Here is an 18,839-nt window from a genome sequence, read left to right as displayed (position 1 = left end):
CGCACTCAGGCTGCTGATGGTTTGTACACTGGCTTCATTAAGGTCCACCTCAGGCTGAGTCGGCCAGTCACGGTGCTTGCTGTGGAGGGTGCGGGATTAGAGGAACTGTCAGGCAAGCCAGACAGACGCGGTCGACCAATGACGGTGTCAGAGGGCCAGGAGGGAGAGGGAGCGGGGTTGAGTGACAAGCGGACGTCGTTCTACCTTCCCAGTGACTGTGTGAAGCAACTCCACATCAGTAGTACTACCACAGTCAGGGAGGTCATACAGGGCCTGCTGAAGAAGTTTATGGTGCTGGATAACCCACGCAAGTTTGCCCTGTACAGACAGACATACCGCGATGGACAGGGTGAGTTATATACACATATACTTTCTGGTCCTACTGAGTGTAGGTCTGAAGATATCTGATAATATGCTAATAGCCTGGACGTGGAACCTGATGTGTCTTTCCTTTGCTGTGTGTCTAAGCAGATCTGTTCCAGAAACTTCCTCTGGTGGAGTGTCCTCTCTGTCTGAGACTGGTGGCAGGGCCAGACCCTGAGCTGCTCAGCTTTGTCCTCAAGGAGAATGAGACCGGAGAGGTGGAGGTAAGACAAACACACACACACACACACACATACACATATGCACATATACTGTGTGTCCTAAAAGCATTCTCTTTAATATCACTAATACATCTCTCTCTTTCTCTCTCTCTCTCTCTCTCTCTATTTCTCTCTCTCTTCCTCAGTGGCATGCGTTTTCAGTTCCTGAGCTGCAGAACTTCCTGGTGATTCTGGAGAAGGAGGAGACTGAGCGTGTGCGATTGGTGGAGCAGAGATTCACAGCTTACCGACAGAGATTGCAGAAGGCACTATGCGAGCATAAACCCTGATCCCTCACCCTTGATCCCTCATCCCTAATCTCTCACCCTGACCCTTCAACCCTCACCCTTCTGTTGACCCAGGGAGAGACAGGAGACCACTGAAGCTCACAGACTACTATTCTCCCCTCATTACACGGTCAGCCCCCCTCCATCCCTCCTCCTCACCCCCCTTGAGAAGAGAGGAGGGCTTGAGAAAGCATGGAAAGGGAAAAGGGGACTGATTTAAAGGGCGAGTGGGCAGGATTCTGGAACATAATCAGTGTTTCCCTGGGAGGTGAAAGACACGATGAACTGACGGACCCTCTGGGCTCAGATATCTCATTTTGGTCTGACAATGTGACCTGATGGGTCTCCTAATGTTACATTGAATCTCAGTTTGGTCTGATTATGTTTTTAAGATTATACTGCTGCTGCTGCAAGTGTTACTTATTTACTTACTTATGTATTTACTAAGGCATGAGTCTCTCCCTGCTCTATCTGCCCCAGCACCCCTGCATAAAGATTCAGATGGACTAGAACAGACATTACCATTCAAAACAACGCTCCATGGTGGATGGATCATTTGGAATGTTCCATTACTTGATGTTTACGATATCAACTCTCAGGTTGTCCCTGCATGCCTTCTGTCCAGGGTCGAGGGTAGGTTAGGAGGGTAGGAGACGGGTGGGTATGCTTGGGTTGGGAAGTAGGGTTGAGATGCTGGGGTAAAGCTATGTTCGTCTTCATCTTCAGACTCCTCTCATGTCAGTCCCAGGGATGTACACCAGTGTTTCTCATAGAACTGCTCTGCTGAGCTAAGGAAGCAACAGAAGAAGACCTGAGCTCTCTATCCTAATTTATTTATCCAGCGCTGAAATAACCCCTCTATCTCAGGCGGCTAACTTTCACTTAATCCTGCATCTCCATCTACCTGGGTAACCATGCTAGCGTGGGAGGTGTGCAGATAGACGTATATACAATAGATAATCTCCATCTATCTGGGTAACCATGCTAGTGTGGGAGGTGTGCAGATAGACGTATATACAATAGATAATCTCCATCTACCTGGGTAACCATGCTAGTGTGGGAGGTGTTGTGCAGATATATGTGTATATCATAAATAGATGCTATTCCCATAGACACTAGTCTCTTCAGATAGCCATTGAGTACCCTGACTACATTCACATAAACAGAGACATATGTCTTATGTACCTGTTATTCATTCACCCATCCTACAGAAGCTATGTCTTCTGTACCTGTTATTCATTCACCCATCCTACAGAAGCATACCGTATGTAAACAATCAGTAGATTCCTTCATTGCATGAATCGTCTGCTGGAGTTTGAAGCAATTACAAACAGTTGATGTTTTGACTCTTCATATACTCTTCACCCTTCCCTCATCAATAACCTCTGACCTTTATCTCCTGACCCCTAACCTGGAAATGTACATTTCTCCTGATGGGAGACTGCTTTGCTGCTGTTCCCAGTGTCTGTGGAGAAGGTATGCAGCTGTAGCTACTGTTGTTAGAGGCCTGTTAGAGCCAGCCACTCTGTGCTGCTGTGACGGGCCCCTGAAGCCCTGCTACTGAGCCGACTGTTACAGGACCGAGTGAATGAGGAACTGATGCTCAAACACTGATTGAGGGTCAAAATGTCATCTGCCAGTAGTTGTTCCTGGTCAGTTCATGTAGTTAGGAAAAACTCCTGTTCCTATAGTTCATTGAGCTGAGAAACCCCATTCTGGTGATCACACCAAAGTTAAAAGGGACAGGGGCCGTGGGATATGCCTGACTGAAAAGATGACGTATTGTAGGAAAAAACTTTTTTGCACACTAATTCTGCCCACAGATTGGTCTGCCAGTCTGTATAGTATCCAAGAGAAGGAGCATGAAATTTGTGCTTTTTTCATTCATTTTTTAAGGGAAATTGATCATACAATTAATGTTTATCTGAGTGTGATGCAAATGTATACATTGGAGGACAAATTATTATTATTGATTATAACTATTGTTAGTTGAATTGGTGTGTGCGTCTGGGCTGAAGATAAAGGTATAAATGTTATATGATAGTTCATATCTATTCCAGTCAGTCTCTCTCATCGTCCAAAAGCACATGCCTTCCTGATGCTGAGTCCCTTCATCAAGCCTGTTTTATTCCTGCCCTCACAGGGCTTATAGAAGCCACACAAACAGATCTGAGACCAGACTACATGTCAACGATGGAAACCATAAGATTGTGTGTGTGTGTCTTTGTGTGTGTGTTATTTATTTTATGGTTCACCCCCTTCGGCTTGGTGTTAAGTGTCAGAGGATGTGGGCAATCAATGCTTTCCAATAATCTCTTAGTTTGGTTTATCTGAAGAATCAGATGTGTATATAGATATCTGTAAAAAAAAATGAAGAATTAAATAAATGTCATCCTTTAATGAGTCTCCCTCGTCTCCTTTAAGAGTTCATTCTCACTGTTTTCTGTCCCCTGGGTACACTCATATCATATCTCATGTGTGCTGTTCACTCTGAGCTGCTGGCTTATGTCCCTGTTTATGTAGTCGCCAGGCCAGCTTCCTCTCTGTCGGAGGTGGTTCTGCAACTCCCCAGAGTTCAACCAGCTCCTTCTAAAGGCCTCTTTTAGTTTCCTTTCCATGAATTAAGTCCCAAATGGTTTTCTGTGTGCTCCAGAGGTGTGCTCATTCAAAAGCAGAGTTGGAGAGAAAGTCAACTGTATTATTTATACTATAGATAAGTATATATTTTTTTGTGTGTTCGCGGTAACAGGAGAAGTGCGCTTTGCGCCTCAAATATTTTTTTATGGAATGTTTTGCGTATGGAATGTTTTGCGTATGGAATGTTTTGCGTATGGAATGTTTTGCGTATGGAATGTTTTGCGTATGGAATGTTTTGCGTATGGAATGTTTTGAGTATGGAATGTTTTGCGTATGGAATGTTTTGCGTATGGAATGTTTTGAGTATGGAATGTTTTGCGTATGGAATGTTTTGCGTATGGAATGTTTTGAGTATGGAATGTTTTGCGTATGGAATGTTTTGCGTATGGAATGTTTTGCGTATGGAATGTTTGCGTATGGAATGTTTTGCGTATGGAATGTTTTGCGTATGGAATGTTTTGCGTATGGAATGTTTTGCGTATGGAATGTTTTGCGTATGGAATGTTTTGCGTATGGAATGTTTTGCGTATGGAATGTTTTGCGTATGGAATGTTTTGCGTATGGAATGTTTTGAGTATGGAATGTTTTGTGTATGGAATGTTTTGTGTATGGAATGTTTTGCGTATGGAATGTTTTGCGTATGGAATGTTTTGCGTATGGAATGTTTTGAGTATGGAATGTTTTGAGTATGGAATGTTTTGAGTATGGAATGTTTTGAGTATGGAATGTTTTGTGTATGGAATGTTTTGCGTATGGAATGTTTTGCGTATGGAATGTTTTGCGTATGGAATGTTTTGCGTATGGAATGTTTTGCGTATGGAATGTTTTGCGTATGGAATGTTTTGCGTATGGAATGTTTTGCGTATGGAATGTTTTGCGTATGGAATGTTTTGCGTATGGAATGTTTGGGTATGGAATGTTTTGCGTATGGAATGTTTTGCGTATGGAATGTTTTGCGTATGGAATGTTTTGCGTATGGAATGTTTTGCGTATGGAATGTTTTGCGTATGGAATGTTTTGCGTATGGAATGTTTTGCGTATGAAATGTTTTGCGTATGGAATGTTTTGCGTATGGAATGTTTTGCGTATGGAATGTTTTGCGTATGGAATGTTTTGCGTATGGAATGTTTTGCGTATGGAATGTTTTGCGTATGGAATGTTTTGCGTATGGAATGTTTTGCGTATGGAATGTTTTGTGTGTTTTGTGTATGGATTTTTATAGCAGGGCGCCTCTTAAAGAGGTTATCTCTTGGGTTGCCATGAAGTGGATGCAGATGATATTCCTGAAGAAGGAGGTGAAGTGATTGGTGAACGTTGACTGACCTGTATAGTGGATGGAGTAAGGAAACCCACTTCGTCCATAGTATTGTTTTTTTGATGAGTCAGGCTTTATGAGATAACCTGTAAGAGCTTTTGTGCATGAGAATATCGTATGCCAGTTGAGGTTATATGCTGCAACTGTGGTGGTGAGCATGCGCCTGAGTCCCTGGATTGCCTTGTTAGTGTGAAGGAGACAGGTTGTTTGGAGCTGGTGAGAAGAGTGGAAGAAGCGAGTGGTGGCGTTGAAGGCGCAATGGTAATTGAGACTGCACCAATTATTGTTTTTTTTCCTCAGCAATGAGGATCCTGATATATTTAATGATGGTATTTATGAATAGACATCAATCACGTGACACCATTCATTCCTATGTGAAAACTTAATAGCACATTGAAGCCAAATTAAGTCAGTTAAGATGGCATCTCATGGAGAAATAACATGCGCAGTTTGAGCTACTCCAGGAAGTGATGTTCCAGGCTAGCTCTGTGCTGCCTCCTCTCATTGAGCAATGTTGCTTTCAAGACAACTGGGAACTCAAAAAAGGCCAGAAAGTCTGAGATCTAGAAAGATGCCAGAGTTTCCGACTTGGAATTCAGAGTTTTTTTCCCCACTCAGAGCTAGTTTTTTTCCAAGGTCCCAGTTGCCTTGAACACACTGATGTCGGAAGTTTCCGATTTCAGAGTTTCCAGTCGTTTTGAACATGGCATATATAGTAGTATATAGTATAATTTTAGACCGTCCCCTCGCCCATACCCGGGCGCGAACCAGGGACCTTCTGCACACATCAACAGTCACCCTCGAAGCATCGTTACCCATCGCTCCACAAAAGCCGCGGCCCTTGCAGAGCAAGGGGAACTACTACTTCAAGGTCTCAGAGCAAGTGACGTCACTGATTGAAACGCTATTTAGCGCCCACGCTAACTAAGCTAGCCGTTTCACATCCGTTACACATACATAACTCAAGTTGAAGGCCGTCCGGGGTGATGCAGGCTGCCATTAGCAACTAAATTATCCTTATAACTTCTTATGTGTGCAATTCTAAAATAATCGGTTCAAAGACATACATCAGCTGGTACCACGAGTGTCCTCTAAACATTTTTTCCATTCACTATTTTGGGCGAACCTGTTTTCTGCTAACAATGCATGCAGTACCACGGTCGGCCTTGAACTTCCGTGACTTCAATGAGAGAGGGCAGTCGTTCTCCCCTGGATATATTACATGTGAAAAGGGTAGACTTTGTAGCATTTATTGCAATGCTCATAAACTGCACAGCACATAAGAAGAAACAATCGGAGAAAATGTGCAGCAGAACGCTTTTTGGGTTGAGCCTGTGTAGGGATGTCTTGAATTGGAATGTGACTGAAGGAGTGGAATGTGACTGAATGTCTCTATTTTTGTATTTTGGGTGATGTCGTTTTTTCGCCCCTTTCATACAATGGGTATGTTTTCTATAGTTTACCACCCGTACAGTAGGTGGCAGAATGCACCCCTAACACTTATTTCCAGACCCCCTAATACCATAGAAGAATAATAATTGAACGAACACTTTACGATTAGCTTGAAAAACTCGGGGATATTATTACAAATATTGCCGCGTAAGTACGTCGGCATATTGAGTTGTCATGTTCGTGAGGAAGACATCCATATGTTTTTTAGTGGTTACTGGAGGTTGATCTGAAGAATGAGTAAGTTAAGGTAGCTAGCTAACATGGGCGAAATGGCGACTGCTGACTGTAGTAGCTAGATTGTCCGCTGTTGTTGTTGACATTTAGCCAACACAGTAGACCTACTGACCCGTCGTCAGCACTGCTCCGTCTTCTCGCTCATGCACAATCTAGTTTTGCAGGTACGGCTTTGTGGAGTTCGATGACACGCGTGACGCCGACGGAGAACGAGTCATCATTGAGCACGCTCGTGGTCCACGCAGGGGCCGTGGTGGTGGGGGTTTATAGTGGCGGAGCTGGACGTAGTAAGAGTACTCTATACATTTGTATAAATGCATCACATTAGACTTTTTTCTCAGGTATGATGACGGGGAGTTCCAGCAGGGGGCAGTAAAGTCATGAACACAACACTTCGATAGCTCTTCCAATGATACTAGATTATTCTCTGTGGCTTGCAATTTGGAGGCCCACTGAAATAATACCTCTGTAGCCGTATAAATTCAATTTGAATCAAGCACAACATTGTTTCAAGTTGTATTAGTCATATGTACGGGTACGCATGTTATCCATCCATCCAACAAAATGCTTACTTGCAGCTTCATTAAATATTAGAAAGTGTTTCGTATGTATGCAGTGTCTTGTTTGCTGAAATTTCCTCTCAAGCCATTGCTGATCTTTTATCCCGTGAAAAACACAATTTGATGCTGTTGTTGAACACATACGGTTTGGGTTGGGGGTGTTTAGATGTGGTGTTTACATTTCAGCTGTGTTGCTTTACTTTATTGGGATTGTAAACAGCCCAGCTATGACGTAAACTAAAGGATATATGACGATGCAATATGTTCAGTATAAAATTTGACATCAACATTAACAAAGTCCTTCATGTTTCAATTTGAAAGAGGCCACTGCGGGCATGAGTTCGTATCCCTTGAGGCTAAGATGACTGGTTAAGATGACTGCCTGTCCCGTTTTGCCTTGGCTTTCACCTTAATGTGTGTGTGACCTTTGACGTATGACCTCTTGGTTGACCTTACCGGAAGCCATGATGACGGCAGCCTTTTGCCAATAGACAAAGGTGATGGTGAGGAATCCCATTGGTTTTTCTGTTTAAAAAAGAAATATCGCAAAAGGTTAAAGCCCAAAAAACATGTTGGCGTATGTTAGCTGACTGTTAAACAAGAGAGCCCTTTGCATCCATTGTAAGTCATAGGATATCTGTACAGTGTTAGATTTCTGTCAGCTTCTATGGTATCACTTGGTAGTCGTAGATACCCCCCCTTTTTAGTATTGTTGTTTGGTTGATGTGATGTTTACTTTTTTTGTATTTTATACAGCTAAATAAATGTTAAATTGAGGTTGAATGAAGGAAATAGGCATTTCTCTTCTTGAGCTTGTATGCATTGAGCAGGAATGCTGTCCATTCCCTGTGACTGCTTTGATGCTCAGATGGACATTGGCTGAATGTGTTACTACCTCTACCAAGGCAATGTTAGACCACATCACTCATTAGTACAATCGTGTTAGGGAGCTAGTGGCCTGTTGTCCGGACCTCTGGCAGTCTCTATGGGGGTACCACAGGGTTCAATTCTCAGACCGACTCTTTTCTCTGTACATACAGTGCCTTGCTAAAGTATTCGGCCCCCTTGAACTTTGCGACCTTTTGCCACATTTCAGGCTTCAAACATAAAGATATAAAACTGTATTTTTTTGTGAAGAATCAACAACAAGTGGGACACAATCATGAAGTGGAACGACATTTATTGGATATTTCAAACTTTTTTAACAAATCAAAAATTGGGCGTGCAAAATTATTCAGCCCCTTTACTTTCAGTGCAGCAAACTCTCTCCAGAAGTTCAGTGAGGATCTCTGAATGATCCAATGTTGACCTAAATGACTAATGATGATAAATACAATCCACCTGTGTGTAATCAAGTCTCCGTATAAATGCACCTGCACTGTGATAGTCTCAGAGGTCCGTTAAAAGCGCAGAGAGCATCATGAAGAACAAGGAACACACCAGGCAGGTCCGAGATACTGTTGTGAAGAAGTTTAAAGCCGGATTTGGATACAAAAAGATTTCCCAAGCTTTAAACATCCCATGGAGCACTGTGCAAGCGATAATATTGAAATGGAAGGAGTATCAGACCACTGCAAATCTACCAAGACCTGGCCGTCCCTCTAAACTTTCATCTCATACAAGGAGAAGACTGATCAGAGATGCAGCCAAGAGGCCCATGATCACTCTGGATGAACTGCAGAGATCTACAGCTGAGGTGGGAGACTCTGTCCATAGGACAACAATCAGTCGTATATTGCACAAATCTGGCCTTTATGGAAGAGTGGCAAGAAGAAAGACATTTCTTAATGATATCCATAAAAAGTGTTGTTTAAAGTTTGCCACAAGCCACCTGGGCGACACACCAAACATGTGGAAGAAGGTGCTCTGGTCAGATGAAACCAAAATTGAACTTTTTGGCAACAATGCAAAACGTTATGTTTGGCGTAAAAGCAACACAGCTCATCACCCTAAACACACCATCCCCACTGTCAAACATGGTGGTGGCAGCATCATGGTTTGGGCCTGCTTTTCTTCAGCAGGGACAGGGAAGATGGTTAAAATTGATGGGAAGATGGATGGAGCCAAATACAGGACCATTCTGGAAGAAAACCTGATGGAGTCAAATGCAAAAGACCTGAGACTGGGACGGAGATTTGTCTTCCAACAAGACAATGATCCAAAACATAAAGCAAAATCTACAATGGAATGGTTCAAAAGTAAACATATCCAGGTGTTAGAATGGCCAAGTCAAAGTCCAGACCTGAATCCAATTGAGAATCTGTGGAAAGAACTGAAAACTGCTGTTCACAAATGCTCTCCATCCAACCTCACTGAGCTCGAGCTGTTTTGCAAAGAGGAATGGGAAAAAATGTCAGTCTCTCGATGTGCAAAACTGATAGAGACACCCCAAGCGACTTACAGCTGTAATCGCAGCAAAAGGTGGTGCTACAAAGTATTAACTTAAGGGGGCTGAATAATTTTGCACGCCCAATTTTTCAGTTTTTGATTTGTTAAAGTTTGAAATATCCAATAAATGTCGTTCCACTTCATGATTGTGTCCCACTTGTTGTTGATTCTTCACAAAAAAATACAGTTTTATATCTTTATGTTTGAAGCCTGAAATGTGGCAAAAGGTCGCAAAGTTCAAGGGGGCCGAATACTTTCGCAAGGCACTGTATATCAACGATATCCCTCTTGCTGCGGGTGATTCCCTGATCCACCTCTACGCAGACGACACCATTCTGTATACTTATGGCCCTTCCTTGGACACTGTGTTAACTAACCTCCAAACGAACTTCAATGCCATACAACACTCCTTCCGTGGCCTCCAACTGCTCTTAAACGCTAGTAAAGCTAAATGCATGCTTTTCAACCGTTCGCTGCCCGCACCCGCTCGCCCGACTAGCATCACTACTCTGGACGGTTCTGACTTAGAATATGTGGACAACTACAAATACCTAGGTGTCTGGCTAGACTGTAAACTCTCCTCCCAGACTCACATTAAGCATCTCCAATCCAAAATTAAATCTAAAATTGGCTTCCTATTTCGCAACAAAGCCTCCTTCACTCATGCTGCCAAACATACCCTTGTAAAACTGACTACCCTACTGATCCTCGACTTTGGCGATGCCATTTACAACTGAGCCTCCAACACTCTACTCAGACTGCATCCAGTTTGCTATCACAGTGCCATCTGTTTTGTCACCAAAGCCCCATATACCACCCACCACTGCGACCTGTACACTCGTCGGCTGGCCCTGGCTACATATTCGTCGCCAGACCCACTGGCTCTAGGTCATCTTTTGGTCTATGCTATGTAAAGCTCCGCCTTATCTCAGCTCACTGGTCACCATAACAACACCCACCCGTAGCACACGCTCCAGCAGGTATATCTCACTGGTCATCCCCAAAGCCAACACCTACTTTAGCCACCTTTCCTTCCAGTTCTCTGCTGCCAATGACTGAAACGAATTGCAAAAATCGCTGAAGCTGTAGACTTATATTTCTCTCACTAACTTTAAACATCAGCTATCTGAGCAGCTAACCGATCACTGCAGCTGTACATAGCCCATCTGTAAATAGCCCACCCAATCTACCTACCTACCTCATCCCCATATTGTTTTTATTTACTTTTCAGCACACCAGTATTTCTACTTGCACATCTGTTCATCTATCACTCCAGTGTTAATTTGCTAATGTTAATTTGCTAAATTGTAATGGTCTATTTATTGCCTTACCTCGTGCACACACTGTATATAGACTTTCTTTTTTTCTATTGTGTTATTGACTGTACGCTTGTTTATTCCATGTGTGACTGTGTTGTTGTTTCTGTCGCACTGCTTTGCTTTATCTTGGCCAGGTCACAGTTGTAAATGAGAACTTGTTCTCAACTGACCTACTTGGTTAAATAAAGGTGAAATAAAATAATTCGGTCCACATAGGAATAAAAGTGCAAGGACCAGTTCTAGTAGACCCTATGAGTTTTCATCCCCACTGTGCCATACTGACTGACGGTCTTGTTCGTGTTCTTTTAAAGACGGTAGTGGTTACAGCAGCCAAAGCCCCACTGGCTGGGATACGTATTGGCCACCTGTACGCACAGAGTACCGCCTTATTGTGGACAGCCTCTTCAGTCGGTGCAGCTGGCAGGACCTAAAGGTGAGCACTGTGTGTCAAGTCTCCATCTTTCTCTGAAAACGGGTCAGAACAAGTTATTTGTTTCAAGCACAACAAAAAAATGTGCCTGTTATTAATTTATACAATATATTTTTGATTGACAGGACTTGATGCACCAGGCTGGTTGAGGTGACATATGCCGACGCTCATAAGGAGCGGCCCAACGAGGGGGTGATTGAGTTCTGCTCCCGCTCGGACATGAGGGCCCTGGACATGCTGGATGGCACCAAAATCGACGGGAGGAAGATCTGCCTGGTGGAGGACAAGCCTTGCCACCGACGCTCCTACTCTGGCAGCTGCTCCTGGTCAGGATAGTCCTGGGCCTACCACATAAGGCAGCCGTTGGGTCCTTATGGCCCTCCTGTGGAAGGGTTGATATGTTTAATTTGCTGTTTTTCTAGTACCAAAGCTGATTAGTTATCCAGGCTTACAATGTGTTTGATCTCCCAGGTCTCATAGCAGACGTCACTTTCGCAGCAGGAGCAGAAGTTTTGGCAGCCACTCCAGGTCTCGCTTACGGTAAGAAAACTCCACTTCACATGGCTGGATTATCTACATAGATGAATACTTAGTTTATCCCAGAGAGGAAATGTCATTGTAACACAACTAGTTTTAATTTGTGTGTTTGTTCTCCACAGGTCACACTCTCGTAGTACACACCGCTCTCGCTCCAGGTCCAACCAGAAATCACGTTCTAGATCCGGGAATTCCCACCTCTCCAAGTCACTCAAATCCCGTTCCAAGTCCCGCTCACGTTCTCGCACCAGGAAGTCCTGTTCTCACTCCCACAAGTCTTGTAGCCGCTCAGTGAGCCTCAAATCCAGCTCTCACTCCGACGCCCATATGTCTCGCTCCAAGAGCTAGTCTAAAGTCTAGTCTGAGCAGGAATCCAGAAGCCACTCCAAAGAGAAGTCTGTCAGCAAGAAGTCCCAGAGTCGCTCCCCGACCCCCACAGAGAATGGAAACAGAGTGTGCCAAGTCCGCCTCCAAGTCTCCCTCCCCACAAGAAGACCATCACAAATCGAAGTACCCCGCCATGCACTCAGTCTCTCGCTCCCCCTCATGCTCTAAATCCTTGTCCTGCTCCCAATCCAGGTTGACTTCCAAAAATGTAATTGCACTTGTTTTAGTAGGAAGTATGGAAGAAAATAATTTAAAAGAATTTACAAATCAAATGCAGTGTTTCATTTTGCCCCACTATGAGCATTTTCTTTTATTGAAGTTGGGAATGTAGTGCTTTTTAACAATGTTTTTAACTTTGCATGAGAACCAGGATGAAAGATTGTAGATTAATTGTTCTCAATTTCCTTATCTGTATGAGATTGCTTATGCTTCATGTTATCTGGTTGATTTTTGTTTCAAGAGGAAATAATTGATTCTTATTTGTAATCTCTTCCTCGCCATCTTCTGCATTGCTTTGAAACTCTCCTTCCAGACCCACATCAAACATCTCCAATCCAAAGTTAAATCTAGAATTGGCTTCCTATTTTGCAACAAAGCATCCTTCACTCATGCTGCCAAACATACCCTTGTAAAACTGACCATCCTACCAATCCTCGACTTCGGTGATGTCATTTACAAAATAGCCTCCAATACCCTACTACCCACTAAATCAATTAAATTTTTTTAAGGAAATGTGTTAATCACTTGTTAAACAGTTTTGATATACATTCGGGTCCACAGTTATTGGCACCCTTCATTACAAACAATATATCTCAGTACAGGTATTTTTATGCTCAAAATAAATGGGAAAGTTTTTACAAATAAATATATTTATTTGTATTTAAATTAAGCCTTTATTTAACTACACAATTGCTCAGAGAAAGATATTTTGATATTTATCAAGTAATCAATACTCCGGCGCACTCCCCTTGCGAGGATTATGGAGCTGAACAATTTCACTAACATGTTTTATGAGTTTGGAGAACACATTGGGAGGGATCTTAGACCATTCCTCCATACATTTTTTCCAGATCCTTTATATCCTTTAGTCTGTGTTTATAGACTGCCCTCTTCCATTCAAACAATAGGTTTTTAATGTTGTTCAAGTCTGGAGACTGAGATGGCTAATGCCAAAGGTTGATTTTTTTTGTTGTTGTCTGTTAACCATTACTTTGTGGATCCTGAAGTGTGCTTGGGGTTGTCTTGCTCGAAGATCCACAAGTTTTGACTTCCTGGCAGAGGCAACCAGGTTTTTGGCTAAAATGTCTAGCAAAATAGCCCCATAACATCAAAGATCCACCACTGTATTTTAGAGTATGTATGAGATTATTTTCTGCATATGCATCCTTCTTTCGATGCCAAACCCACCCCTGGTGTGAGGGGCCAAAGAGCTCTATTTTCATGTCATCTGACCATAGCACAGGTTCCAATCCAACATGCATACATATGTGTAAAATAATATATCCAGTTTGATTTAATGTTTCAAAAGGAAATATGTTGAGACAACTAGACTACATTATAAAATTCCTGGGCCCTCTTGGTGAATGCACCCGTGAATTTGACAAGTAGTTTAAGCATATCAATGCTCTGTACATGCCACCATGTGGGTGTGATTAATACCTGTATACAGTGATAATACCAGTTGCGTTCAAACGAGTTTGCGTCAGTTCCCTGGATGCCCAGCACCAGCATGAATACATGTATTGCTCTTTACATAACGCAAGAATCTTCTCTGTGAATGTACACTATTTTCTCTTCAATTTGACATACGACTTGACCAAATTGACCTATTAGTCTGAGACTTGAAAGCAAACTGTAGGTCATCGATTATCACAACAGAATAGCATAGCCTACCTACCTAAGATCACTGCAAATGTAAAGCTTCTGAATTGTTTATTTAACGGTTAAATGGAGTCTGTTGTTTACTACTAAGGTTTATATTCATTTCTAGCAGCGAGTGTCTGAGTTCCAATTCAGTAGTATTTAAGATAACTTCTGTTATTTTGATGGTATAAATCAATGAATAATCCATTTATGTTCAAAAGCTGTTGACTCTACTACCTCCATAGACATGGAAAACAGGAGAGACATGGATAGTTGTAGTCAGGTATATTTTAATATATATTTTCCAGTTACTTATTTTCACTAAATTAAGTGGTTTGTGATGGTTTATTATTGTATAGCTTAGTTCGCTATTATTTGTCCCTTCCACAATCAATCTAATCAATGAACATGGCATTGTGTAATTCAAACCATTTAGCACAGTAATATTGTCTCCTCAAATTGCTTATCAGCTTTGATCAGCAGACTCCAGTGACATCAACCTTGGACCCTCACAGAATCATCAGTGCGTGACCAGGCTTTATGAAGATATGCACCAAGCAATGTGCGTACACACACTAGGAACGTTGTTGCTGTCCTCACTTCAGTTCATGGTTGTCTAATGTAAATACTGCACATGTGTAAATGGCTAAGAAGTGAGCACTAAACACTAATACTAACTGAACACCACATATACAGTACCTTCAGAAAGTATTCATACCCCTTAACTTATTTCATATTTTGTTGTGTTACTACCTGAATTCAAAATAGATTTTCTCACCCATTTCTCACCCTATCATGACAAAGTGAAAACATGTATTTTATTTTTTGCAAATAGAATCAAATCAAACTTTATTTGCCATACGCTCCAAAATACAGTATCTCATTTGCATAAGTATTCACACCCCTGAGTCGATACTTTGTAGAAGCACTTTTGGCAGAGATTACAGCTTTGAGTGGTCTTGGGTATGTCTGTATCATCTGCACATCTTGATTTGGGCATTTTCTCCCATTCTTCCTTGCATATTTTCTAATGCTTTGTTAAGTTAGATGGGGAGTGGCGGTGAACAGCAATCTTCAAGTCTTTCCACAGATTTTCAATGGGATTCAAGTCTGGACTTTGGCTGGGCTACTCAAGGACTTTCACATTCTTGTTCTGAAGCCATTCCAGCATTACCAGTCTCCCAGTCCCTGCCGCTGAAAAGCCTCCCCATATCATGAATCTGCCAACCACCGTGCTTCACGGTAGGGATGTTGTTAGACAGGTGATGAGCTGTGTCTGTTTTTTTCCTGACATAGTGCTTTGCATTCAGGACAAAGAGTTACATTTTTGTCTCATCAGACCGCAAAATCTTTTGCCTTATGATCTCAGAGTCTTTCTCGTGCCTTTTTGCAAACTCCAGGCGTGCTGTCGTGCCTTTTTCTCAGGAGTGGCTTCCTAGCCCGACCATAAAGCCCAGATTGGTGAAGTGCTGTATAGACGGTTGTCCTTCTGGCAGGTTCTCACATCTCAGTCAAGGAACTCTGTAGTTCTGTCAGAGTGGTCATTGTGTTCTTGGTCATCTCCCTAACCAAGGTCCTCCTTGCCTATTTTTTCAATTTCCCAGTGATGGAGAGCACTGTGCTCTTGGAAACTTTCAACACTCTAGAAATAGTTTCCCAGATATATGCCTCATCATAATTCTATCTCGGAGCTCTACGGACAGTTCCTTCGACATCATGTTATAGTTTCTGCTCTGACATGCATTGTCAACTGTAGGACCTTATATATACAAATCAAATTGTATTTGTCACATGCGCCAAATACAACAGGTGAAATGCTTACTTACAAGCCCTTAACCAACAATGCAGTTTTAAGAAAATCCCTAAAAATGTAAGAGTGAAGAAAAACAAATTATTAAAGAGCAGCAGTAAATAACAATGGTGTGGCTATATACAGGGGGTACCGGTACAGAGTCAATGTGTTAATGTGCTGGGGGCACCGGTGTCGAGATAATTGAGTACATGTAGGTACAGTTATTAAAGTGGCTATGCATAGACGGAGTAGCAGCAGCGTGGGGGGGGGGGGGGGGGGGGGGCAGCAATGTAAATAGTCTGGGTAGACATTTGATTAGCTGTTCGGGAGTCTTATGGCTTGGGGGTAGAAGCTGTTTAGAAGCCTCTTGGACCTAGACTTGGCGCTCTGGTACCACTTGCCGTGCGGTAGCAGAAAGAACAGTCTATGACTAGGGAGGCTGGAGTCTTTGAAAATGTTTAGGGCCTTTCTCTGACACCGCCTGGTATAGAGGTCCTGGATGGCAGGAAGCTTGGCCCCGGTGATGTACTGTGCCGTACGCACAGTACATCACCGTACGCACTACCCCCTAGCAGTTGCCATACCAGGCAGTGATTCAAACCATCATGATGCTCTCGATGGTGCAGCTGTAAAGTCTTGTGAAGATCTTGGAACCCATGCCAAATCAGTCCGCTGAGGGGGAATAGGTTTTGTTGTGCCCTCTTCACGACTGACTTGGTGTGCTTGGACCATGTTAGTTTGTTGGTGATGTGGACGCCAAGTAACTTGAAGCTCTCAACCTGCTCCACTACAGCCCTATCGATGAGAATGGGGGGTGTGCTCGATCCTCCTTTTTCTGTTGTCCACATTCATCTCCTTTGCCTTGATCACATTGAGGGAGAGGTTGTTGTCCTTGCACCACACGGTCAGGTCTCTGACCTCCTTATAGGCTGTCTCATCGTTGTTGGTGATCAGGCCTACCACTGTTGTGCCATCGACAAACTTAATGATGGTGTTGGAGTCGTGCCTGGCCGTGCAGTCATGAGTGAACAGGGAGTACAGGGGGGGACTGGGCATGCACCCCTGAAGGACCCCTGTGTTGAAGATCAGCGTGGAGGATGTGTTGTTACCTACCCTCACCACCTGGTGGTGGCCAGTCAGGAAGTCCAGGATCCCGTTGCAGAGGGAGGTGTTTAGTCCCTGGGTCCTTAGCTTAGTGATGAGCTTAGAGGGCACTATGGTGTTGAACGCTGAGCTGTAGTCAATGAATAGCATTCTCACATATGTGTTCCTTTTGTCCAGGAGGGAAAGGGCAGTGTGGAGTGCAATAGAGATTGCATCATCTGTGGATCTGTTGGTGCGGTATGCAAATTAGAGTGGGTCTAGGTTTTCTGGGATAATGGTGTTGATGTGAGCCATCAACAGCCTTTCAAAGCACTTCATGTGCTTTGAGCGTCAGAGGTGGTCTAGTACGATTCGATTTTAGTCCTGTATTTACGCTTTGTCTGTTTGATGGTTCGTCGGAGGGCATAGCGGGATTTCTTATCAGCTTCCAGGTTAGAGTCCCGCTCCTTGAAAGCAGCGGCTCTAGCCTTAAGCTCATTGCGGATGTTGCCTGTAATCCATGGCTTCTGGTTGGGGTATGTACGTACACTCACTGTGGGGATGATGTCATCGATGCACTTATTGATGAAGCCAGTGACTAGTGTGGTGTACTCCTCAATGCCGGAACATATTCCAGTATGTGATAGCAAAACAGTCCTGTAGCTTAGCATCTGCTTCATCTGACCACTTTTTTTTATTGATCTAGTCACTGGTGCTTCCTGCTTTAATTTTAGCTTGTAAGCAGGAATCAGGAGGATAGAATCTATGGTCAGATTTGCCAAATGGAGGTAGAGGGAGAGCTTTGTATGCATCTATGTGTGTGGAGTAAAGGTGGTCCAGAGTTACTAGGCTACTAGGAGCGCTGCCACTGGGTGAGCGTTTTCTTGTTTGCTTATGGCGGAATACAGCTCATTCAATGAAGTCTTAGTGCCAGCCTCTGTCGGTGGTGGTATGTAAACAGCTACGTAAAATACAGATGAAAACTCTCTAGGTAGATAGTGTGGTCTACAGCTTATCATGATATACTCTACCTCAGGCGAGCAATAGCTCGAGACTTCCTTAGATATCGTGCACCAGCTGTTATTTACAAAAATACATAGTCCACTGGCCCTTGTCTTACCAGACGCCGCTGTTCTATCCTGCCGGTGCAGCGTATATCCAGCCAGCTGTATGTTGATAGTGTCATCGTTCAGCCACTACTCCGTGAAGCATAAGAATCTTGTCAGATAACCTTGTCAGATCGGGGGTTTGAACTTGACAACCTTGCGGTTGCTAGTACAACGCTCTAACCACTAGGCTACCCTGCCGCCCCAATGAACATGCACCTGTGGAACGGTCGTTAAGACACTAAAAGCAAGAACTGGCAAACCTGGTGCAGTCCATGAGGAGGAGATGCACTGCAGTACTTAATGCAGCTGGTGGCCACACCAGATACTGACTGTTACTTTAGATTTTGACCAAGCCTTTATTCGGGGACACATTATTCCTTTTCTGTTATTCACATATCTGTGGAACTTGTTCAATTTATGTCCCAGTTGTGGAATCTTATGTTCATACAAATATTTACACATGTTATGTTTTCTGAAAATAAACGCAATTGAAAGTAAGAGGACATTTCTTTTTTTGCTGAGTTTACCATAAGCCGACGTCGTTTTAGAGAATTTGTCAGTATGTCCAACCGTCCTCACAACTGCAGACCATGTGTATGGCGTCGTGTTGGCGAGCGATTTGCTGATGTCAGTGTTGTGAACAGAGTGCCACATGGTGGCGGTAGGGTTATGGTTTAGGCAGGCATAAACTACTGACAACGAACACAATTGCATTTTATCGATGGGCCAAAACGACATTTAAAAAACTACTTTTACCCCTTTTTCTCCCAAATTGGTAGTTACAGTCTTGTCCCATCGCTACAACTCGCCTACGGACTCAGGAGAGACGAAGGTCAAGAGCCACGTGTCCTCCGAAACACGA

The 18,839-nt window shown here is 43.2% G+C and overlaps 1 protein-coding gene and 1 pseudogene across 5 annotated transcripts in view; both read left to right on the top strand.

Moving 5' to 3' along the window:
• Positions 1–3,276, top strand: part of LOC110494619 (ras association domain-containing protein 5) — a 51,176-nt gene extending 47,900 nt beyond the window's left edge. For 4 of the 5 annotated variants that reach the window (XM_036950719.1, XM_036950718.1, XM_036950720.1 and 1 more), the window contains 3 exons: positions 10–349; positions 472–587; positions 731–3,276. In XM_036950719.1, coding sequence (XP_036806614.1) covers positions 10–349; positions 472–587; positions 731–874 — 600 coding nt within the window. In that variant the 3' untranslated portion in view covers positions 875–3,276. The remainder of the gene's footprint in view (positions 1–9; positions 350–471; positions 588–730) is intronic. The other variant, XR_005037085.1, reaches the window with a different exon arrangement.
• Positions 3,277–5,897: 2,621 nt separating this feature from the next.
• LOC110493261 lies at positions 5,898–15,675 on the top strand (annotated as a pseudogene).
• Positions 15,676–18,839: the final 3,164 nt, after the last annotated feature.

This window comes from Oncorhynchus mykiss, chromosome 17 (genome assembly GCF_013265735.2).
Source record: "Oncorhynchus mykiss isolate Arlee chromosome 17, USDA_OmykA_1.1, whole genome shotgun sequence".
NCBI lineage: Eukaryota > Metazoa > Chordata > Actinopteri > Salmoniformes > Salmonidae > Oncorhynchus > Oncorhynchus mykiss.
The sequence above is the reverse complement of the archived record's forward strand: the minus strand, read 5'-3'. Positions and strand labels throughout refer to the sequence as shown.